The sequence below is a fragment of the Acinonyx jubatus genome, chromosome A3, assembly GCF_027475565.1.
Source record: "Acinonyx jubatus isolate Ajub_Pintada_27869175 chromosome A3, VMU_Ajub_asm_v1.0, whole genome shotgun sequence".
In the NCBI taxonomy this organism is placed as follows: Eukaryota; Metazoa; Chordata; class Mammalia; order Carnivora; family Felidae; genus Acinonyx; species Acinonyx jubatus.
In genome coordinates this window covers 64,753,682-64,776,858 of record NC_069388.1, presented here as the reverse complement: position 1 = coordinate 64,776,858, position 23,177 = coordinate 64,753,682, and the positions used below count along the sequence as shown (strand labels likewise).

General features: G+C 48.4%; 1 protein-coding gene and 1 long non-coding RNA gene across 3 annotated transcripts; one reads left to right on the top strand and one right to left on the bottom strand.

Annotated features, from left to right (window-relative positions):
* Positions 1-731: 731 nt before the first annotated feature.
* On the bottom strand, positions 732-5,308 carry TMEM247 (transmembrane protein 247). 2 transcript variants are annotated; one of them, XM_053200556.1, is made up of 3 exons: positions 5,081-5,305; positions 4,070-4,408; positions 732-980 (listed from the first exon to the last, which is right to left on the bottom strand). In XM_053200556.1, the coding sequence occupies exons 1-3, from the start codon at positions 5,195-5,197 to the stop codon at positions 747-749; spliced, it is 690 nt and encodes a 229-aa protein (XP_053056531.1). In that variant the 5' UTR covers positions 5,198-5,305; the 3' UTR covers positions 732-746. The 2 variants fall into 2 exon arrangements, with proteins under 2 accessions (XP_053056531.1, XP_026928332.1); XM_027072531.2 differs by lacking the exon at positions 732-980 and adding an exon at positions 987-2,421 and having other exon boundaries at positions 5,081-5,308.
* A 4,130-nt stretch (positions 5,309-9,438) lies between these two features.
* LOC106977231 (uncharacterized) lies at positions 9,439-21,594 on the top strand. The gene is made up of 3 exons (XR_008289299.1): positions 9,439-12,381; positions 14,556-14,658; positions 17,548-21,594. It is a non-coding gene; the product is annotated as an uncharacterized LOC106977231 (long non-coding RNA).
* The last annotated feature ends 1,583 nt before the right edge of the window (positions 21,595-23,177 follow it).

Genomic DNA, 23,177 nt, shown 5'->3' with positions numbered 1-23,177 from the left:
CACTTAGTGGCTTAAAGCAACTCAGATTTATTCTCTTTACAGTTATGGCAGTCTACAGGTCTGTCTAAAATGGGTTGGCAGAGTTATGTTCTTTCTGGCGGCTCTCAGAGAAAATTCATTTTTGTGCTTCTTCTAGTTTCTAAAGGCTGCTTGTCTAACCCTTGGCTCGTTCCAACCTCCACTTCTCCGAGGTCACATCCCCTTCTCTCTCGCCCTCCTGTCTCCCTCTTGCAAAACCCTTGTGATTACGTTGGACCCGTGGAATAGTCCAGGCTTATCTCCCCATTGGGAGGCCTTTAATCACAGCCCAGAGCCTCTTTTACTATGTTAAGGTGAATTCACAGGTTCTGAGGATTGGGACAGGCACATCTTTGGGGGGGCTTATCCCCGAGCCTACCACAGCATCCTCCACCTCAGAGAAGATCTGTGCAAATGAATAGATGTGGTGGATCCCGAACCAACCTGGTCATAGTATGATTCCTGTGATTCTAACAAGGCTTTCCAAACCCCTTCTCCCTCTAGAAACCTCCCTAGCTTGATAACTTCTGAAGTCCTCCTCTTAGGGCGTAAAGTATCCTCAACCACACTGAGAACCCAGGCTTAGAACGAGGCCTGAACGCGTTTCTTCACACTAATATGTAAATGGTTGACAACAGAGCCTTTCCTAACAGCCAGTTCTGATTGGAGGGAGGCTCGTATGAGGGAAGGAGGAGGCAGGGAGGCCATAGGCCGACTTGGATCATGTCCTAATTACCCATGGAGGTTCCCAGTGATGGAGGGAGCGAAAGCACCTGGAAGTATGACCATAAAGTTTTAATCAAACAGAGCAGAATGGCCGCGATGCAGAACAGGTAGTGCTTGGAGAAGAGGAAGAAGACCATCTCCTTGGTGACATAGATTATGTGTATAAAGATGAAGCAGTACAGGAACATGGCAAACTGGTTCTGGGGGAGCAGGAGATCCTGGAGGCCTCCGGAGAACTGTGGGGGAAAGAAGAGAGTGGAGCTGGCCAAACCGGGCTCGGGTGCCAGGCAGGTCTGTGTGTCAGTCCTGCTCTTGTCCCCTCCGGAATGGGACCTGAGGCAGGTTGTTTTCCTCATCCCCCGCTCACAAGACCGCAAGAGGAAGAGTGGACCGAGAACCGAAACATTCCTAGTCAGGTCACTGGCACGTGGAGGAACTCATGGGTTTTCACTTCTTGAGTCTGCCTTTAGCCTTCCTGAGCCAGGCTCCAGGTGACACCTTCCCTTCTCTGTGCGTTCTGTGCTGTGGCTGAGTCACACAGGTGGCAGTCTCTCTCTGACTCTGAGGTCCCCAGATCTGGATGCTGGGTTCTTGGGAATGTTCTCTGCATGGTTTGCCCTGACACTCGGCCTTGTTTTCTGGACAGTGACACAAGGAGAGGATGTCCCTTGAGCGCAAGTGATTGTTTCTGACCTCTTGTACTGGCATATGTCTCACAGGGTCAGTCTGTGGTCTATCAGTCTAAGGTTGGGTCTCCCTGGGGGATAGGTGGTGAGAGACAGGTGATAGAGCCTCCCTAAACCCTCACGGTATTGAGGAGGAGGAAAGCAGCTCAAGTTAGTTCTGGCTGATTCTGCCTGTGTTCTTGCTGCTCATTTCTGGAATCTATAGAATTGAGATCCAACAAGCCTCCATTTTAACTGTAGAAAGCATCAACATCGAAGTACAGCAAAAAAGCTGATATAACTATTTTGATCTGTAGTTAAGAAGGCATCACCCATGGTTTATTCTTTAAAATATCTTTTAAAATCGTGCCATGTTTTTTTGTAAGCAGGCAGATGGCAGGAGCTGTGATACCTCAAGCTGGCTAGAAACAGACAGAGATACTTTTCAATACAATGAAATCGATCTACCCACCCATTCATCCAGAAAAAGAGAGTGGGGAGGGGCTTAAAAATCAAGTCAGCTCTCTACCTGTCAATAAATGCACAACACGTGAAATACTTTTGTAAACGATTATGAAAGACAGCAGTTTCGGACACACCATTGTTGGAGTAACCACATACAATGTGAGGGCAAATAAATAAACCCGAGGGGGCAGAAAATGACTCCAGGAATGCCATTTCCAAAATGAATAGCAAGGCAGGTTGAAGAGCAGAGGAAGAAACCCAGTGTTCTAGAGGGAGGGGTGGCTGCATGGGCCCTACTGGGCACCTATGGACCTGCTATGGCTCTGGGTCCATGGATTTCCAGCGGCCCCAAAGCAACCAGCATATGCTTTCAGTCTAAAATGCTGATGGGTGATAATTATGATATTGACAACCAGACATGCATTTGTGAAACCTTTTAGACTTTTCACAACACTTTCCACAGTCTATCTTTTGAGCAGAAGACAGACAGCGGATAGGACCATACACCCAGGGTTTCAGCTCATCCAACAAGAGTAAGCTTTTCAAACTAAAAAAAGGGAAAACAAATATGGTTAGAAGGAGGCATAGAGCAAAGGCACAGTACCTTAACCACAGGTGCTTTAAGTAGTTTCAGTGTCCAACTCGGGACACATTTTATCCCAGGATACTGAGAATAAAACCCCAAGCCTGGACATGGAACTTACCTGTGAGAAATCAAAAATCTGAGGAATGTGCCAGAATCTTAGAGACAAGCAAATGTTTGTTCTATTTTTTCTTTAAAGAGGGAGTAAAAAAGATGGGATTCTGGAGATCCCACTTCCATCAGCTTGACTTGGCTTAGCAAAACCATTCGGTGTATAATTAAGCAGGCATTTTGTGAGCAAGAAAAAAATGATTAATTGTTAAAAGCCAGCATGTGTTCATTGAAAACAAATCATGCAAAACCAATCTCATTTTCTTAGGGAAAAAAAATTGACCCGTCAATTAGGGAAATTCTATAGGTAGTGTAATAACAATTATGGGAAACTGTTTGACGGTGTGTCTGTCTCAAGATAGTTTTTCTGGACAAGGTAGAGAAATGTGAGCTGGATAAAATGTGACGCAAGGGTGGTGATTAATGGAACATTGCTAACCTGTAGGGAGATCTTTTAGTGGTATTTACTTTAGGTCATATCCTCCTCAACAATTACAGTGATGACTTGGATAAAGACAGAAGGCAAGTTTCTCAGAATTGAGGATGACCCAGAGCTGGGAAGCATGGCTAATACATTACATCCCAATAAAATTGCCAAGTGATGAATGTAAGTTGTTGCATTTGGGTCAAGAAGTGAATTGCGTGAGTGCATAAAAACGGTAATAGCTAACATTTATTGAGCGCTTACCTAATCTGCCAGGCTCATTGCAAGGCACCTCACATGCAGCCTATCACTGAATTCTCACGGCAACCCTATGAGGTAGGTACTGCTTTCCAGATGCGCAGAGCGAGGCTCGAGGAGGATTTGTAACTCGCCCAACGCCACGCAGTTCATACACGGGAGAAACAGAGTTTTAACCAATCCTGTCTGATTTTAAAGCCCGGGCAACCTGCTTTAAACAATGGCGTCTTGTGTAATTTAGGACTTGTGGTGGCCCAATCACACAGTGCTAAGTCCTTCACATCCCATTTAATCAAGAATAGGCTTTTTTATCCCCGTTGAGTACAGGTTAGGGGAGAGCGGCCCATTTCTTGCCACAAGACGTCTAAGCCTTAGATGGCAACAAGGCAGAGCGAACAGAACCAATGCAGCTCTGATAAGGGGAAGGTGATGGTTTTATCAAAATCCACTGGCCAGACTGCAGGAGGGCTCACATCTCTTACACAACAGGCAGAGAGGAATAGAGAGTGGTGAAAAGATGTTGAAGACTTTTCCCTGAGGAGGGAAGCTGCGGACAGGTGGGTGGACAGGTGGTTCTGGGGCCCCCTCCAGGGTCAGGGTTAACTCTCCTTAAAGAGTTGATCTCAGCCGAGCAGGGCAGCTCTAAAGCAGCCGGCAACCCATCTCTGGCCCCGGGGCAGGGTGCAGGGGTGAAGCAGGTCAGGCGGGCTCCCCATGCAGGCAGCCCCCAGCCCTCGGGCGGGGGGGGGGGGGAGGTGTGCGGGTTGGGGGGGGGACCTGAGGGCTTCTGGCCAGCGCCCCCACCCTCCCGGCACCTACCAGGCGGGGCATGGCCTGCTGCTGCAACTGCTCCATCACCTCCTCGTGCTGCCGCTGGCGCTCGTTCTCCTCATGCAGGTACCTGAGCCGCGTCAGCTCAAACTCCATGCGCACCTTCTCCAGCTCCATCTCGGCGTTGCGCTCGGTCCCCGGGGTCCCGGGGGTGGCCGGGGCCGGAGGCAGCTCTTCGAGTTCGGGTGCGTCGCCCGCCTGGCCCTTGGCGGTGGGACCGGCCTTGGAGCACAGTGACTTGGGCGGCCCTGGACAGCCTCCGTCCTCGCGAGCTTCCATCTCCTCCAGGTAGTGGTAGGAAGAGGCTGGCTTCGGGGACTCCGCCTCCTGGAGCAGCAGCGAAGGGGCAATTCAGGGGCCTGGGGCCGCCCACATTCCCCCACAGCACATCTACAGCCCCAGGCCACAGTGGGCGGGGGCGTGTGAAAGAGGGCTATGACCTGTAAGGATCTAGAGTTCTAACCAGAGGTGCACTTACCTGGAGTTACACGGAAGGACAGGGCACACTGACGGGAAGGAATGGCACCCTGGAGTTGCAGGGGGAGGCTTGGGGCGTTGAGGTAGAAGTCTGACTTCCTGATGACTTTCCAATCACCACTGGTGAAACTTTCCCACCCCCCACTCTATGTAACTCTGAGGCCAGTTATACACCCGGTCCTCTCTGGGCTACAGAGGGAGGAACCTCCACATAGAGGACCAACAAAAAAGGGCTACGGGGGAGCCAGATCCCAGTCACAGAGGGAGGAAAGGGCCCTGAATGGGGCGCTAGACGGGAGAGACCAAAGCCAGCTTCCAGTGACTTCACAATCTCATCAAGGGCTACCTGGTCCCTGGTGACAGCTGGGGGCCAGTTGTGGGGGTGGGGTGCACATCACCTGCTCTTGTTAGCAGCTCTCTGGGAACCCCTAGCACTTAGCTCCCATCCTGTGTTCCCTCAACACTGTCCTCCCGGTGTAGGGACAGGGTGGGACAGTGAAATGAGGCACCCCCCCCCCTTACCAAAGACGGCCTTGACTTCCCTTCAGACATGGGGTCATCAGGCACCACCTTGGGGAAGGCTGGGCCGCTTTCTCCTGCTCCCCGGGCTTCCACTGATTCCCTGTCCTCTGCTGCCATCCAGAAAACTACAATGCTGTCAACTGCAGCCAAAGGACATCTTTTGAGGTGCTGACATTTGGTCTCGCTGGATTCCACAGCTGGGCCACCATCACAATCCCCTGCCCTCATAATAACCCACATTCTATTAGTTGCTAGGGCCCCTTTGGCAGAGGGTGTGACACACCTTTGAGGTCCAGTATGAAGAACTGCAGGATGAGTCTTTGCCACCCTAGGGACTGCTTTAGAAACTAGAATTCCACCACTTGAAACCCAGAGTTCCATCATTTGAAATGTCTTCCCTTGGGTCCCTCTTTTATTTGTATGTATGTATGTGTGGCTATTGATTGAGGAGGGGAGGGGAGAGGGAGAGAGAATCCTAAACAGGCTCCATGCTCATCACAGAGCCCAACGCAGGGCTCGAGCTCACAAACCATGAGATCGTGACTTGAGCCGAAATCAAGAGTCAGACGCTTAACTGACTGAGCCACACAGGCGGCCCCCCGTCCCCCGCTAGGGTCCCTCTTTTAAAAGCAGACTGTATTGGGATGAGTTACAGTTGGCTCCACAAACCCTGTTATAGGCTGAATTGTGTCTCCCCTCCAAATTCATATGTTGAAGCCCTACCCCTCAGTTCCTTAGAATGTGCCCTTATTTAGAGATAGGGCCTTTAAAGAAGTGATTATGTTAACATGAGGTCATCAGGGTAGGTTCTAATCCAGTATGACTGATGTCCTCATATGAAGAGGAGATCTGGGCACAGACACGCACAGAAGGAAGGTGGTGTGAACATAAGGGAGAAGAAGCCCATCTACAAGCCAAGAAGAGAGGCCTTGTGTTAGTAGTCAGTGTTCTCCAGAGAAACAGAACCAATAGGGGCCATACATATATATGATCTATTATAAGGAATTGACTCACGTGAAGAAGTGGCATGATCTGCTGGCTGCCAGTGGGACCTCCAGGAAAGCTGGTGGCGTGAATTCCAGTCCCAGTCCATGGCCGGGAGAAGACCGATGTCTCAGCTCAAGCATTCAGGCAAGAGAGAACCAATTTAGTTTTCTCCCACTTTTTTCTACTCAGGCCCTCAAAGGATGAGATGATGCCCATGCACAATGGGTAGGGCCTTCTGCTTTACTCAGCCCTCCAATTTAAATGCTAATCTCTTCCAGAAATACCCTCACACACACTGAGAAGTTGGGTATCCCACGGCCCAGTCAGGTGCAGACAAAATTAGCCACTACAGGGCTGGAACAGACCCTTTCCTTACAGCCTTCAGAAGGAACCAGCCCTGCTGGCACCTTGATCTTGGACTTCCAGCCTCCAGAAGTGAGAAGATACATTTCTGTTGTTCAGGTCACCCAGTGACTTTGCACTTTGTCGTGGGAGCCCTAGCACACTGGTACAACTCCCATTATTCATAGAATGGATTGAGGGAGACCAGCAAAGAAACTGGGAGACTGGGGAATGTACTTTGCCCTCTTCAGTTTTGTGAAAATGACAAAAAGCATTTTTGGTAGCTGGAGGCAAAATTGCATTACGGAAAGAGAAAGGATTGTGTTTGAGTTTTAGCTTTACTACTCTCCCTAGCTGTTGTCCAAGGGAAAGTTATTTTATCTGTCTGTTGCTCGGTGTACTCATTTAGAAATGGGGGTAAGATTTAGCCACTTCCCTACACTGTGGCACTGACATGAAGACAAGAAAGTATATTTGCCCGCTACCTGCCTCTATAGGGGCTAAGGCAATGGTCATCATCATCACCATGATCATAGTGGGTTTGTCACTGGAGAGGAGAAAGTGCTTAAGTTCTGCCATCTTGCAAATCTTACAGTTTGAAAACCATGGCTCTTCCCTCCCAGCACTTTAATGGTGACCAGGAGAACTATGTCAAGATTATTGTGTAAGATGTTGATACTGCCTTAAGCACTAGAAGTAGGATTGCTAGATAAATAGAGGATGCCCAGTTAAATTTGAATTTTAGATAGTTTTTAGTATCAATATGTTCTAAAAATTACATGGGACACCCTTATATTAAAAAATGATTCCTTGTTTTTCTGAACTTCAAATTTAACTGGGGATCCTGCAGTTTTATTTGCTAAATCTGGCGATCTTAACTAGGAGAGAGCTACCCAAAGAAACAATTATGTGTGACCAAATAATGAACTGTCGTTAAAAGTCACCAAGTACTGGGGTGCCTGGGTGGCTCAGTCAGTTAAGTGTCTGACTCTAGATTTCAGCTCAGGTCATGATCTCGTAGTTCATGAGTTTGAGCCCCATATCAGGCTCCATGCTAGCAGTGTGAGCCTGCTTGGGATTCTCTCTCTCTCTCTCTCTCTCTCTCTCTGCCCCTCCCCAGCTCTCTCTCTGTCTCTCAAATAAATTTTTTAAAAATCACCAAGTACTAAAAAGCATAATAAGGGTTATGGGTAGTTGTATTAGCTATCTATCAAAGAACCATAGAATCTCAGTGGTATAAAACAATAAACATGCATTTAGCTCAGGCATCTAAGAATTGGCTGATCTAGGCTGGGCTCAACCAGGGGGCTTGCCCAAGGCAACTTGCTTCCACATGTCCCTCATCCTCTTCTTGGGAACAGTGGGTTAGCCTGTGCATGCTTGTTTCATGGCAATGGAAGAAGCACAAGGGTCCTTGGAACTGGCACATCATCACCTCCATCTTGAGCTGTTGGCATTGGCCAATAATCTAAGGTGGTCATATGGCCACACCCATGTGGTTTGCCCACTACCTGCAAAGGTGGGAGTCAAAGGTGGGAGACATGTACTCTGCCTTTTTAGTGGGAAGAACTGGAAAGACATACAGTAAAAGGTATGGTAAAAAACATATGTGGTATGGCTAGAGGGCAAGATGAAGAGTTGGGGCCCTTAAGGCAATGTAGTCATGTTAGTAAGAAGACCAATGCTAATATGGTTGGAGCGGCTAGGGAGGGCTTAGTGGAAGAGGTGACATGAAGGGTGGGTGGAATTTGGGCAAGAGGGAAGGATCTGCATGAGCAAAATCTCAATTGCTAATTATTATCCATTTTCCTCTCCATTTCTGCTCTCTACCCCTCTCCACTCTGACCTTTTCCCAGGAGGCTGACCTCCATGTAGCTGCATCAATTTCAGCAAAGCAGTATATTCTGAAGCAAAATGGGATCTATGACTCCCATTTCCCCTGCCCCGAGGTAAGATCTTCACACACCTGTCCTTTAGGGGACTCTGCAGGAAGCTGGGGATATGGGTCTCACAAGCCTTGGCCTGGTTTCACACTCCTGGCAGCACGAAGAGGGTCTTTCCTCCTCCGCTGTGCCCAGGGAAAGGCAGGGTATGGTAAAGTCACATGAGGGAGCGAGGGAGACAGGATCATACGGGAGCCCAACAGGGACTTGGATGACGGGGCCTCACCAGGGCCTTGTCATGTTGGCTTCAGCAGCTGAGCTGGTCACTGTTAGAATGCTTTGATTCTGGTGGTTCTGCTTCTCTGTGTCCTCTTTTTACCAGCATTCTCCACTTTTTTCCTACCTCATAGCTTCTGCGTATTCAGCTAACTCGTTTCAGGAACTGTGGCTTCTAGTGGCCCTCCAGGGCCCTGACTGCACGGCCTCTCACTGTGTATTCCGTCTTATGTTTGTCCTAACTATCTTAGTCACTCATGACTTCCTAGTAGACTTTTCCAAAGACAAGAGTCAGAATGAGTTGGGTTGTCTGGGCACCGCTTCTCATTCTAGCCACTGGGGAGCCTGTGGTCAGTGTGCCTCAGCCGGGTTCAGTCCCGAGGTGAAGTGGAAGCTTGGGGAGAGCAGGGACACACAGTGCACAGCAGCCTAGGGTTGTCCGTAAGCAGGAGCTGTGTGTGTGGGGGTGGGGTGGGGTGGGAGGGTACGTTTCCTTTAGAGGGAGCACTGGGTGCCCCAGGCAGCATGTTGAGGATTTATGGGCACAGTCCTCGAGCAACATATCAACTGTAGGTTTGGCAAATAACCCGGTTAGAGGCTTGTGGATTAGCACAGTGCTCACCAGCTTTCATGCACCTTGTCTCATTTGATCCTCAGAATGCCCTTGTGAGGCCATTGAACGCAGGTACCACTATTGCCTGACAAGCAAGGAACCTGAGTGACACAGGGAGGTGAAGAAATTGGTGCCCGGGTGTGAAGGACATGATTAGTTGAGATGGGTCTGGAATGCAGGTTCTCAGCTCCTAACATGGTCATGTTAGACCATAAGGATGGCCTTTGGATCTCCAACTCTAAGAGGTGAGATGATTTTTCTACCTCATAAAAATAAAGAAGTCATTATGTACAGTAGATAACTTTTGACAACATTGTTTATGACGGGAAAAGACCGGGGAGAAATAAAATTTCCACCAGAAGGGCTCTGGTTAAATACTTAGTGCTGTATCCATATCAAGAATACTATGCACATTTAAAAAAGAATAAGATGAAAGAAAAAAATGAATAAGGGAGCTGCATCAGTGCAAATATGGAATGCTCTCCAAGATATCTTATTCAGTGGAAAAGCAAAAATGGTGTTCCCGTATGTATTAAAATATGAAAACATATTATATTTGTATATGCCTAAAATATGCCTGGAAATACACATAGTAAATTGGCTCATGGTGACTGTCTCTGAGGTGGGAGAGATGACGGACTGGGGGTTTGGTGTGGGAGGGAGACATTCTTGACTGCATAGCATTTTGTACTCTGACGTTTAAAAAAATCATATGCATACATTACATTTTCAATTAAAAATTTTTAAAGGAATCTGGGTGAGAGAGCTGTGCTCAGTGTATGTGAAGGAAGTTTAGGGTATAAAACTCGTTCTGGTTGAGGACAGGCAGGGATTGGAGCCAATGGGGCATATCCAGGCTACACATCATCCTCTTACCCTCTGACTCCCTCCCCAGTCTTTACTTCAACTGGGGATGGAAGTCTTACTGCTGAAATGTCTTCTTCCCTTCTTGGCTGCCTCAGATACAGTGATGTGGCTTTGGGACCCTTCAGCTCAGATGTGCTGGAACATTTAGAGGATTATAATAGTGACACTAATAATAGCTTATAGTTCTTGGGCACTAACCATGTACCAGGCCCTGGGAGTTTTTCATGGACTATTTTACATAAGTTTTCAGAGGTACCATATGAGTTAGGTGTTATTTTTATCTCTATCCTTATAGAAGTGGTAACTGAGTTTCAGAGAGGCCAAGTCACCTGCCCACAGGGACAGTTAGGAACAGGCGGAGACTGTTAAGCACCAGAGTCCCTGTATTAAATTCCTTCCTGCTTGAAATACTTGGGATGGTTCCTGTCTTCCTGGTGGAAGCCTGATTGATACCAGGGATATTCAAGAGGAGGAGGTGACTCAAGATGCTCAGAGGATTTACGAGGGGGGAGAATCCATCTGAGGAGGGAGCAAGGAGCCCCTCCAAAGAGTCTGTATATATGTGTGTGAGTGTTTTATCCATCGGGGCCTAATCAGGAGACAGAAACCACATGGTAATTCCAACAGGGAAGGTAGACTATCAAGAATTATTACCTAGTGACAGGAGATTGACTACTTAGAGCTAAAAAGAACTCTAAACATATAGGAAGGAATAAAATGGGAGAGGTGTCTCTCTAAAGCTGAGATTCAGGTCTCATTGGAGAGGGTGTGGCTGGTGCCACTGAACAGTATAAAAGTTCACAAAAGCCAAGGTCAAGTAGGTCAAGGCTGGTAAGCAGGAAACTGCCTAGTGGGGGGCCAACAAAACTCACCACTCACCTAGGTTTCGGTGTTGCACTCACCAGGATGTCACTGGAGAGAACCTCAGCTTGTTGTGAAGCTGTCCCTTAGGTGCCTCTGAGACTCTCGAGAGGTTAGTGTCACCGGATGTGCCCACGAGCGAGCATTGCAGCATTGAGGGATCAAGAAAAGAGAAGACTCACCTTTTCCTGTGACGTCTCTCCGTCGCCCTCTACTGACAAAGCATAACATCGCGCACAGGCAAGAGGAATGTTTATAAGCTCTGGCTTCATTACCAAGACCAAGGCAATGAAGGGTAGGATTGCAGCCCAGAGGCAGTAACACTGCAGTGTGTGCAGTTCCAGGAATTCAGTTCCCTTTCAACATAGCTACTCCAATGCCCTGGGGGAATGTCCTGTCTTTTGAGAAGTTCACCCAAAACAATAACTGGCCCCTTCCAGGTTCCTGACCCTGTGCTAGTTACTGATGGGAGCACTAAGGATCATCATACGCAGTTCTTATCTTTGTGGAATACATAATCTGGATGGAGACAGAAGGGGTGCTTCTCTCTGTTCCCTAAAAACACCCTAGCCTTCCTGCCTTCCAGGCTTTTTGCTGGCACTTTTGTCAGCCTATAAAATGCTCTCTCCTTTATCTCTGACTATGAAAGTCCCTGCAACCTTTGGGGTCCATCCCAGCCACTGCCACCTGTGAAACTGTGTGCTTTGTGTCTCTGGCTGCTTGGTGTTAACATGATCTGGTGTTTGTTTCACCTCTCCCCCTAGATTAGAGGCTTGGTGAGGGCAGGGCGTACTGCTTCACTCACGGTAGGCACCGAATGGGTTAGTGTGGCCCCTGGCCCCTGGCCAGGCTGTGGCTCCCTTCTGGCTAGTGAGCGTAACATAGACAGGCAGACCAGAAGGTCTAGGAACTATATCGTTTCCTGTTTGTCTCTACACGCCCAGCCGAACCAGAGGCCTCACTTCCTACCCACTTTTCCTGTTTGATCCCTCGGCTTTGATGTGGGTGAGTTAGCAATCGAGGGATTCACACACAGCTGGGTGTAAATTAAACCCTTGTCCCTTTAACTCTATTTTAAATGCTTGGGAAGTAGGATGATGGGTGCAGGAACTTTGCCATTTCAAGGAATTTTGTGCATCATTTCACAAAGCTCCTTTCCCCCAATCTACAACATAGGCAAATCCAATGGCCATTCATATACTGGGCTTGTTCAAGCAAAGCCCACCTGTGGTGACCTCAGAGAAACCAGAATATAGGTGCTCTTGTGCTCTAACCAGGTTCGAGCTCTTGATGGGAGGAATATTCCAATGGAGAACCTTCTTAAGGCTGAGATTCTGGGTTTTCATCATTCAGAGCTGAAAGGGCTATGGAGACCCTACAGCCTGGGCCACAGGGGCTCTCAATAACAACGAGAATCCATTTGGGGTCAGAGAAGAGGACCAGTGGAGTGCAGTGGAAAATGTTCTGCACTGGTGAGTAGGGGTCCTGGGGTTCTGGCCCAAGCTGTGCCACTGGCTAAGCCACGATCTCAGTAAGTCATTGAAACACTCCAAAGATGCAGCTTCTGTGTGTAAAAACTGGGGCAATTTAGGCCTGCCCTGCTTCCTACAGGCCCATTATCCTTGTTTCCGCTTGATGACAGGTGGGCTTGCAGGCGGTGGTGCGTCTGCTGTTAGAACTGCCCCCAGCTGGCCTTTTGGAGCGTGCTGAATGAGGTGATGGAAGGTCTCCCCTCACGTTGTTGAAGTTGCCCTCAAAAATCCTCCTTGAATGTTTCATCTGATACTCTTCTTTCGTTTCACATAAGTTAACATAAAACAAATTTATTCCGGGAAAGACCTTTACTCTCCTCATCTTTGTCCCCCTCCATCCTCCTCCTCCCTGGCGACAAGAGGTGGGGAACCAACTCTGTGAAGCAGGGGTTGGCCAATACTGCCCCCTTGTGGTCCAGCTTGTCCTCACTGGGAGGCTTTCAGCTCCGTTATCCAGAGATTACGAATTCTGACCATTTGCAGAATTATCAGAAGGCCACCCAGAAAAGCTGACCCACAAGACCCTTGGAAGGGGTTCCAGATCCAGAGAATTCCTGGTGGCAACCCAAATGTCTACACTGGCTTTGTGGATGTCTGTGTTCCAGGGAGGACTTTGGGGGTGGAGAGGGAAGGAAGACATCATAAATATCTGGCAGGTGTGAGGGTGCCTCTGGGAACAGGTGAGCACAGAGCTCTACAGAGCCATACTAGGACCTTGGCACTATGCCCTGCCACCACCACAGCCAGTCATTTATGAAGGGCTGTGTGTGCTAGGCCTGGGCTGGGGCTCCGCATGTGTGCATTGCCACATTTAATTCCCCTCTGGAGGGATTATTTTCATCACCCCTATTTGTGCGGGAGGCAACTATGGCTCACAGAAGTTCAGCGATTTGCCCATGTTGCGGCTGTGAAGTGCTAAACTGATGACCAAAGCCGATCTGGTGTCTTACTTCCTCTTGGCCGTAGGGCTCACTGTCCCACACCCGCGGGCTGAGCCGGGGGCCTGATAGCCCCCCCAAGTCATCTCCAACCAGACCCCATAACTTTCCATCTCTCCCCTTCTCTAGACACCCTGCAAGGGTCCCGGTCACCAGGGTCCTACTAACAGTGCTGCCTACCATGATGGGGAGTGAAGGCAGTGGTAGGACTCAGCAAGACATGCTTGAGCCTTCTCTGCCCTCCCTTTCTGCTGCCCACCCCCAAGTGTCACCTTCTCTGTTCCCATGGGACCATGTCCTCTCTCTGCTCCCAGCAGATTTTTCTCTTTTGAGTATTGTGTCCCGTGGTACATCTCCCTCATGACACTAATCACAGTGAAATGTTACTATTGGCTCTCGTGTTTCTGGACTTCTGAAACTCAGGCTTTTTTATTTTTTATTTTTTTAACTTAATTTTTTAAGAGACATTTTACGTTCATAGAAAAAGACTTTAGGTTCTTTCTAGGACAGAAACTATCCAACTTATCTCCACCCCATCACCTAGCATGGAGTCTGGCACATAGTAGGTGCTCAACTATGAGCTTGTTGCGCGATGAGTAAGGGCAAAACACACGGAACATGGGTAAAAAACAACAGCGAAGTATATCATTCAATTGCATCTTTGCTGTAGCACGTGAAATCAATTACTGGTTTCTTGGCAGTTAAAAGTGATTTTTTTTTTCACGGCCCTCCCCTGGTTGATTTTCAAGTTTGCTCCAGAAGCTGCTGTGACCAAGGAGAGGCCTCTCCCTGGCGGCAGTACCACCTTTGTCCAGAAGATGGCGGTCAAGGCCAGGAGAACACACCTTGCAGCCCTCCAGAGCCAGGCCTGCGCAGGTGTGACCCCTTTTTGTAAAAGATGCGGGGATCTGAACCTAGTTGCCAACCCTATAAATGCGCATGGGCGATAAGAATTGGCTTATCGAGGTGGGTTCTCTGGCTGATCCCTGTGAAAAGGAGCTTTTTTTTGAAGACGTCTTTAAAGGGAAAATGTGGAAGCTGGCTGTGAGGGGACTGCCCCTCATAAACCCTCTTTCAGTAGTTTCTTGAAACACTGTGGAAAATGAACTTAACATAAAGCAGACACAGTCCTCAAACTCTAAATGACTCAGGACAGCATCTTTTTTTGCCTCTTAGAGCTCATTTCTTTGGAGATCCTTCCCAGCTCTGTGGCCACCTCTCCAGTTGACTAGAAGCTTCTCTCCTGCCACGTCTCTGCAAGTCTTCACCCTTAAGAGAGGTAAGTAAAGGCTTTCTGACTCGAACTGACTGAAAAGAGGTTAACAGCCTAACAAAACGGCCTCGGTCTTTCTAGCACGATGGGAGGTTGCCAAACAGCTTTTTGGCAGAATTAATAAGACCTACCAATATTTTCTCCTCAGATTCAGCATAATTACTAAGGTAAGGCCAGGCCTCCCCTTCCCCCTGCTCCAGGGGACATGGGTGTGACCGTGGGAAGAGGGAAACATCTCCCTAATCTTGTGCTAAAACAGATTTTAAGGCTGCGGCCACCCCCACCCCCATTTTCCTTCTGACCTAAATCCTCCCCTGAATCTGAGCTGGGCTCTGGGCCAGGGTGTCAGCTGTGGACAAAGGCGCCCTGTTTGGGAGGCCTGGCTACTGTGTTTTCCTACCCAGTCTAACAAACCGTGTTGAACTCCCCCAAGTCAATGTGATAACACAGAGGCATGCAAAGATAGGCAGTGGCCTCAGTGCTACCTCCCAGGAAACCAGAAACACTGTCCCCTCATATTTCTGCCACCTGGCAACAGGGCTGTTCCTATGAAGCCGCCCACTCCTCTGCCCTGGGTGTGGCTGCTTACATGGAGGGCGCTGTGCTGGAGGCCTCCTCAGGCCAAGCTTGCCCTATTTTTTCTGGCTGACTGGGGAGCCAACGGTTACTCATTGCTTCTCCTCAGGGTCTTTGGAGCGTGAGTGCTGTCCCCCCTCCTCCCCATCTCTTTCTCTTTTCAGCACCCTGGCTCCTCTGCCTCTGGTATTGCAGGAGTGGTTGGGGAGAGCTGGGCTGGACACCGGGACCAGCTCTGCTCAAACAACCCATTGCCTTGCAAACTTGAGGGGACAGATCTTTTACTTCTGCAGGCATCGCTCCTGCTTCGGCAACGTGGGCATAACACACAGGCCCTAACTCGCCAGTTGGCCAGATGCCACTTTCATGTAGATGGTGCCGATGACAAATGGGGTGTTTGTTCGAGATGGACAGGGCTCTCTGTGGGCCTGGAAGGAAGACCAAGATGGAAGGAGGAGGGAGGGTCAGAAGGATGAGAGGGATTTTGACCTGTGTTCGTTTGGTGGGACGGTATGCCAGGTGGGGAAATGGTGGGAACGGTGGCACAGTGGCAGGAATCCACGGAACACTTCCTAGGAACAGGGACCACATCATTCTGGCTTAATCAGAAGTTGTGTGTGTACACGCATGCAAGTCTGCCCGTGGTGGGAACTTGGTGTGAGATCCAATTATGGAAGGCCTTGAGGTCCTGGCTCAATACTTTGGGGAATATTGCAAGTTTATGAGCAAGGTTCACCTGTCAAGTAGCATGAGGAAGATGAATGTGGCCATTTATGTATGAGAGAGGGTTGGAGAGACCGAAGGTAGCCGTTTGGGACAGAGAGGAGAGTGTGTGAGACCAAGATGGTGCCCAAGGGACCATTATAAGGGCCATTATGCACGAAGATCAGTAGGACTTGAGTCCAGGCCTGAGACGAGAGGCTGGTGGTACCCTGGCAGAAACTGGCAAGGCCAAGGAAGAAAGCCTGGTGTGGGCAGAAAGTTCAGCTTTCAGGTCTTCCACCTGAGGGGACTGGGTTCCTTTGGCCAAATAGAAGCGGTGACCAGTGTGAAGGAGGGCAGAAGCTTCCAATGGCCCTGCTTGAATGAGCTCTCTCTACCACTCTGGGTGCCTTGTCCTTTCAGAACGTGCTCTCCACCCTGACCCTGTGTCTGGACTTGGCCTCTACCAACAATCAGTTTAAGAAACTGGGCCTGCTGACCTCTAACCTGGGCCTAGGTGGAAAGATCTTTGGCTATGGCTGGGCTTAGCATCACTAGGAGCTGGTGTCCTCTCCCTGCAAAGCCAGGCTTCAGCTGTTTTTTTCTGGGTTGGTAGAAAGTCTAGCCACTATTGGCAGGCTCTATATGGGAAATAGAGGCCGGGAGTTCTGCCGAAGAAGGAGGAGAGAAACAACAATGATCATTTTCTGGGAAAGAGCAAAAGGCAGAAGGGGGCATTTTGTTTCTCCAATTCAGGCCCTTTAGGACAGCCGCTCGTATGATTGATGGAGACATTTATTTGCAGCAGTTTTCTTGGAATCCCTAATCTCTAGTAAATGCTCAGCACCGTGCGGGAGAACACTGGTAGTTTTGTAAGGTATGCATTTCAATTCTGAGGGAGTCACAGATGCAGTCAGGACATGGACGGAGCAGTGGCAGTAGAAGGTAGGTGTGAGCACCCACAAGGAGGAGTCTGGTGGAGAGGGAGAGCCCGCCCAGCTCTGCGGCAGACTAGTCCCTCCCTCCTTCCCGACCTCCATCTTCTCATCTGTAAAGTGACGGCACTGGGCTGGAGGACCTCCAAGCCCCTTCTGTACCCTGACATTTTGTGACTTCTTTTGTGTCGCGGTCTCAGCCTGGACCTGGGCTCTGTGGGCAGTGCTGGAGAACAATGCACCGACTGTGCTATCTGGAAAAGACCCCATCAAAACTGGCCGTCTCCAGCCTTTCAAAAGCTTTTGAATCAGTCTTGATCAGCTGAACAGAATTCTGGTCTTGTGAGCCAGTATCAAAGCTCACGCTGCCCACGGTGTGGCCCCTCCCACAAGCTGACCATAAGAAATAATTTTTATGACAGATGGTCAAAGACTAATTTTCAAACATTTTAAAAAGCAATTAAATCCTTGTTTTCAAAGGACTTGTTTTATGTGGACTCGAGACAAGAAGATAAAACTCTGGCTGCTCTAGTGGCAAGAACTTGCGGTCCCCAGGCCTCTGCAAACCCACAGGCTCTGAGCAGCGTGGTTTGAAAGGGGCCGACCGAGGGGGCAATCTAATGACAGATACGGGGACAAGCAAGGTCCTCATCCATGTTCATGTCCTGCCTTTGCATTTTAGCAAAAGCCGCTTTGAGGACCAGCCATGAATGCTCCCCTGCTTTAGAATGCTCTAAAGCTTTCATTGAAGACACTGCACGTATAACATCACACGATGTCCACTAAGGAATGCCACCACGTGAGAAATGGCTTTCAGCAGTTCAGAGTAGGAAAAACTTTATCTTTTCCCCAGGAACTCCGATGTCCTTTAGTTCTTTGTTCTAAAACAAACAACCAACAGGCAAACAATCACTTTGTCTCCCCTGAGAGGAACTTCACCATAAGATATGTATCATTTATTGCATTTCCCTCCCCGTGCTGTCTGGTGGATGTGGTAGATGGGCACTTGGCATCCATTTCCAACTCCTTCCCTGTGCCTTCCTGTACCTGAGGGGCTGGAAAGCTAACAATGGCATTTCCCGGATTCCCCTGCTCCGAGGGTTCTGGATTTAAAGAAGTTTCTGTCCGTAGGGCACTAATGCACTCTCTGGACGTGAAAGTGGAGGGGAGACCATCTTCACTCTGTTCTGGCTCTTGCTGGGAACCAGCGTGGTTTTGGGGTGTGGATGTTCCTGCAGTCGTGACTTGACGTCCAGCCACAACCTCCAAGAGTGGTCTTGGCACATTGGTGGGGTGGCAGTGCGTCCCTGATCCTGGGGTTGGAGGTTAGATGGTGTGTTCTTGACTTCAATAATTCTGTGTGATGGTCTTCGGTTCTCTGTCATCCTGATGACGGCAGAGGTGGGAGCTCCCTTGGCAGGTAGGTTGCATGGCGAGATTCTGATCATCCTGTCTGACAGCCCAGCCTGGAGCCTTTTTATCCCCCGCTCTTTCCATGACCCATTCTGTAAGCACAAATTCCTTGTGTTACACTGTCTTTGTTTAATAAACAAATGAGCAAGAAGGGATTGTTTCCTTTTTTAAAAAATTCTTTTTTAATGTTTATTTCTGACAGAGCGCACATGAGTGTGTGTGCACCAGCAGGGGAGGGGCAGAGAGAGAGAGGGGGAGACACAGACTCTGAGGCAGGCTCCAGGCTCTGAGCTGTTGGCACAGAACCCAATGCAGGGCTTGAACTCACGAACTGTGAGATTGTGACCTGAGCTGAAGTCAGATGCCCAACTGACTGAGCCACCCAGGCACCCCTTCCTATTCTTGATCTCTGACTAATACTCCTCGGTTACCAGCATATGCTTGGATCCAAGTCATCTTGCCCTTTGCTCCTCAGTGAAGCTTGAAGGGTCTGAGCCTCAGTTTCCACATGTATAGCTCTGTGATAGTAGTAATCTCATTGTATTGTATCCTTGAATCCCTCACTATGGGCTCCAGTCTCCTTCCATGACTAACATCTGTTTGAGGTTTTACAGCTTGTCAAGCCTTTCCCCTGTTATCACTTGACCCTCACAACCACCCTAGGAGGTCAATAGGGAATGTTGTTAGAATTACAAGACTACAAGGTAATTGCCAAGGCAGAGAGAGGCATGTGCAAAATGTGGCCAGAGAATGGGTGGAATGCTTCGGGTTGCTTGGGGCAATCAGACAAGGCTTTAGGAGGACCTGGTGCCTGAGCAAACTTTGAAGAATGAGATGTCTAAAGGGAGATAGGCAGGGGAAGACTTTACCAGCAGAGGGAAAGCATGTGCAAAGGCCGGTGGGGTGCACATTCAGGGGAGTCTGTGAGTGTGAGTTCAGGGCTGTTGGAGTGGAGAGTAGGAGGGATGGGCTAGAGACGAGGCAGGTGTGGAGGACCCATGTGAAGTCCTGGCATTCCTGACTGAAAGGGTTCAGATTTGCCCTGTAGGTGGCTGAGAAGCAGGGGAACAACCTGATGGAGCAACCATGTTGGGACAGCATCGAGGGTGGGCTAGAGGGGTGAGACCAGTATGGGTGGAAACAAGGGGGCTGGTGAATGATCTGATGTGGAGCATGAGAGAGGGAGGGGTGATGTGGGTTCCTCCCTGTTTCTGGCTTTGATGGTTGGGCAGGTAGTGCTCACTGAGAAAGGGAACTCTGGAAGAGGAGCAGATTTGGACATATTGAATTTGAGATTATCTGGTAACTAGCTAGCTACATGGCTCTGAAACTTGGGGGAGAGAGTTCTGTCTGAATGTATGAAGTTTAGGTAAGTCTATGTTCAGGTGGTGGTCAGAGCCTTGAGTGATGACCTTGTTTAAGGAGAGTGAGAGGACTAGGGAAGAGGGGGAATTAAAGATAGAGCTGGGAGGACCATCCGTACTTAATGGGAGAGAAACCTGTAAATAAGCAGGGATGAGTGGCCAGAGATGAAGAGGGGAGAAAACTGAAGGAGAGAGGTTCAAGGAAGATGCAGTGGTCAGCAGTGTCCCAGTTGCAGAGAGATCCAAAAAGGTGAAGACTAGAACGTTCCCTTTGGACCTGGCAGAAATTCACTGGTGACCTTGGTAATTCAATTCATTTGTAACAAATACTTACTGAATGCTTACTATGTGGCAGGCACTGTTCTTAGACTTTGGGGTATTATCAGTAAATGATCTCATTCTAGTGAGGGGAGACAGCTAATAAAGAACAAACATAACAAATAAGTATTTTTATAGCATGCCAAGAAGGTGGTAAGTGCTATAAAGGAAAAAAAAAAGCTGAAAATATAAGGGGAAAATCAGGAATGTTGGACAGAGGTTGCAATTTTAAATATGGTGGCCAGAAAGTTACATGTGAGCAAAGACTTGAAAGTGGTGAAAAGTTGACCATGTAACGATCTGGGGGAAAAGTATTTCAGATGAAAGGCATAGCCAGTGAATAGGCCTTAAGGTGGGATGTGCCTGACATGTTCTAGGAATAGCGAAGAAGCCAGCATGGCTGGAGGGAAAGGAGTGAGTGAGGGGAAAATAGTGGGAGATAACATCAAGGAGATAAGGTGTAGGGTGGAGGCCTCTTTCAGGACTTAGCAGACCTGGGGAGGACTTTGACTTTGAGGAGCAACTGGGGGCTTTTGAGCCAAAGAATGACACAGTCTAACTTACACTTTTAAAAAGATAATTCTGGGGTGCCTGGGTGGCTCATTCAGTTAAAGCGTCCGACTTCAGCTCAGGTCATGATCTCACAATCTGTGAGTTCAAGCCCCATGTCGGGCTCTATGCTCACAGCTCAGAGCCTGGAGCCTGCTTTGGATTCTGTGTCTCCCCCTCTCTGCCTCTGCCCTGCTCACGCTCTGTCTCTCTCAGAAAGCGAATAAACGTTAAAAAAAATATTAAAAAATTTCTGGCTACTGCATTGACAACAGACTATAGGGAGGGTAGGGTAGCAGCAGGGAAACCTGTTGCAATGACCCAGGCAAGAGACGATGGTATCTTAAGTCAGGATGGTGGCACTGGCAGTGGTCAAATGGGTCAGATTCTGGATATATGTTGAAGGTAGAGCCAACAGAATGCCTGATGAATTGGGCCGTGGGGTATGGGAGAAAGAAAAGGATTACTTCAAATCTCTCATGTTACCAGTTCCTCATGCTGTTTCCCTCAACTGAGATGGTGGGAATTGTAGGGGAAGAAGGTTTGGGTTCAAAGATCGGAGGTTTAATTTGGGGCATGTTGAGTTTGAACTGCCCACTACACACTTGAATGTGGATATTGACTAGGCATTTTCAGTGGTGTGGGAGGAGGTGGAAGCCAGATTATCCCCCTTGGGGGAGTGGATTGGAGTTGTGTAAGTGGAGGCTGAAATAGAGACTGTATGTCCTAGAAACCTGGCTATGGGAGGAAAGTGTATTGTATGTGAACGTGAGGGGATGGATAGGTGGAAGAATTTTATTTTTCTTTTAAGAGGTGTAAGTGTGTTCACAGAAGTGAAGAATCGAGTGAGAACCCATAGGTTTTTGATCCTAGAAGAGAAATTGTTCCTGATGGCTCCAACTCCTTAAAGAAGTCAGTGATAATGGGTACATCTGGGCATCAGGAATACCTTTTCTTCTGAGAAGGGGTAATGCTGAGCACAGATGTAGATAGATAGGTTTCTTGGTAGTAGCAAGGAAGCTGAGAGATTTTAATTTACGTTTCTGCAAAAGAAGAATTTGGTTCAACAAGGAGAGAAGGGAGTGGAGCTGGGGACTGGGGGGTGGGGGAGAACAGGAAGTCGGAAGAGACCCTGAGGGGAGAAGTTGGGGAGGGGGTTGCTGACAGTGGTGAGGGTGTAGCTGAGGCTATTGCCAGAAAGACAAACAGATGATTGAGCTGAGGTAGTTGAAGTGAAGCTCTGGAGGGTCCCTGCTAGATGGGGGAAGAAGCGAAGTCAGGAGATGCTGATAGATAGGGAGGACCAGGTGGAATCAGGAACTCAGAGGTCAAGGTGAGGTCAGAGAGTAGGTGTGGTGGGAGGACCTGAGTGAGAGCTGGAGGAATTGATTGTGACCTGGGAGTGGGGTATTGAGGTTAAAGTGGGGTATTGGGGTCAAAGATGAAATGGTTCTGGGTGGTTGTAATCAAGAAGGTGGGACCTCCAGGGGGATGGGCAGTTCAGCCTAGACAGGAGATGAAGGTCACTGGAACTGAGAATGTTAAGGACCTGGAGACTGGGATGTTAGATATCATTCACACATATGTGAAATTCTCTTGAGATGATGCTGGGAATTGGGGTGAAAAGGAAGTCAGTGGGTCTGGATGATAAACTTTTCAATCTAAGTTGGGGGAAGTTCAGGCGGTACCTAAAAAAAATCATGATAATGGGGAGTTGGGGACAACGAGATGCTTGGCTTAGTACCAAGGAGAGGGGGATGTTGCCCAAAAGCTGAAGAGGAATTTGATTCTCTTTCTGAAGTTTCTCTGCACATTTTTGGCACCTCTATAGGTAGGCTATGTTTCATATGGCCTCCTGCTATAACTGACCTCTTTTCAGTGTCTTTGTTTTACAACATTGTTAGGTCCTTGGGGACAGGTATAATATACTCTCACATTGAAGGTACTTAATAAATGCTGGTCTAAAAATGGAGAGTTGGACAGATTGGGACTTGTGTTGGGTACATTACCTGAAACAAATTGGTGAGAGCTGTATTTTTTTCTCCACCAGTTTGTGTTTTCAATGGGAATACCCCATCCCCTAAATTCAAGGTCTGAGGATGGCTGGCCTCACCTGGAAAATACCAGAAATGTTAGATTCCCATATGTATCCCTGCCTGGGACCTTGGGGTCTGGAAGTGTCCCTGAAACCTGAGTGTGCTCAGGCTCTTGGTGACCTGACACCTGATGGGGAAACACAAGGAAGTGGAAAAGAAGCCAAACCCAGAAGTGGCTGCTGAAAACCAGAGACTCCAACAGAAGATGAGTTGTACAATGAACAGCAAACTGTATACAAAGGCAAATATTTAATTTGAGGTGGAGCCTTATTTTCCTTACATCAAAATAATACAGACCTTGGATCAAAGCCTCTGGGATTAATGACAAAAAAATTAAATTAAGTGTAATTATATGCCACTCAAAGACTCCTGGGAAGCCATTCAAATATGCAAGAGTCCTTTGTGAAAGGTGGTGTTAGTTCTTCCTGATTGGGAAGGGCAAACTGAGGAGGAGGTTGGTTGAGTAGAGGTAATTATGTTTGATAAACTCAATTACCACTTCTCAGCAGCTGTAATGGGTTCTGCTCAAACAACGGAAAAATGATTATGTGCCCTGTCCCTTTGATGATCCA

Excerpts from the sequence above, each read along its gene's own strand:
- TMEM247 (XM_053200556.1), bottom strand. The coding sequence starts at position 5,197 with ATGGCAGCAGAGGACAGGGAATCAGTGGAAGCCCGGGGAGCAGGAGAA. Across the intron at positions 4,409-5,080 it reads GGAAGTCAAGGCCGTCTTTG|GAGGCGGAGTCCCCGAAGCC; the intron begins GTAAGGGGGGGG and ends CTGCTGCTCCAG. Across the intron at positions 981-4,069 it reads AGCAGGCCATGCCCCGCCTG|TTCTCCGGAGGCCTCCAGGA; the intron begins GTAGGTGCCGGG and ends TTTCCCCCACAG.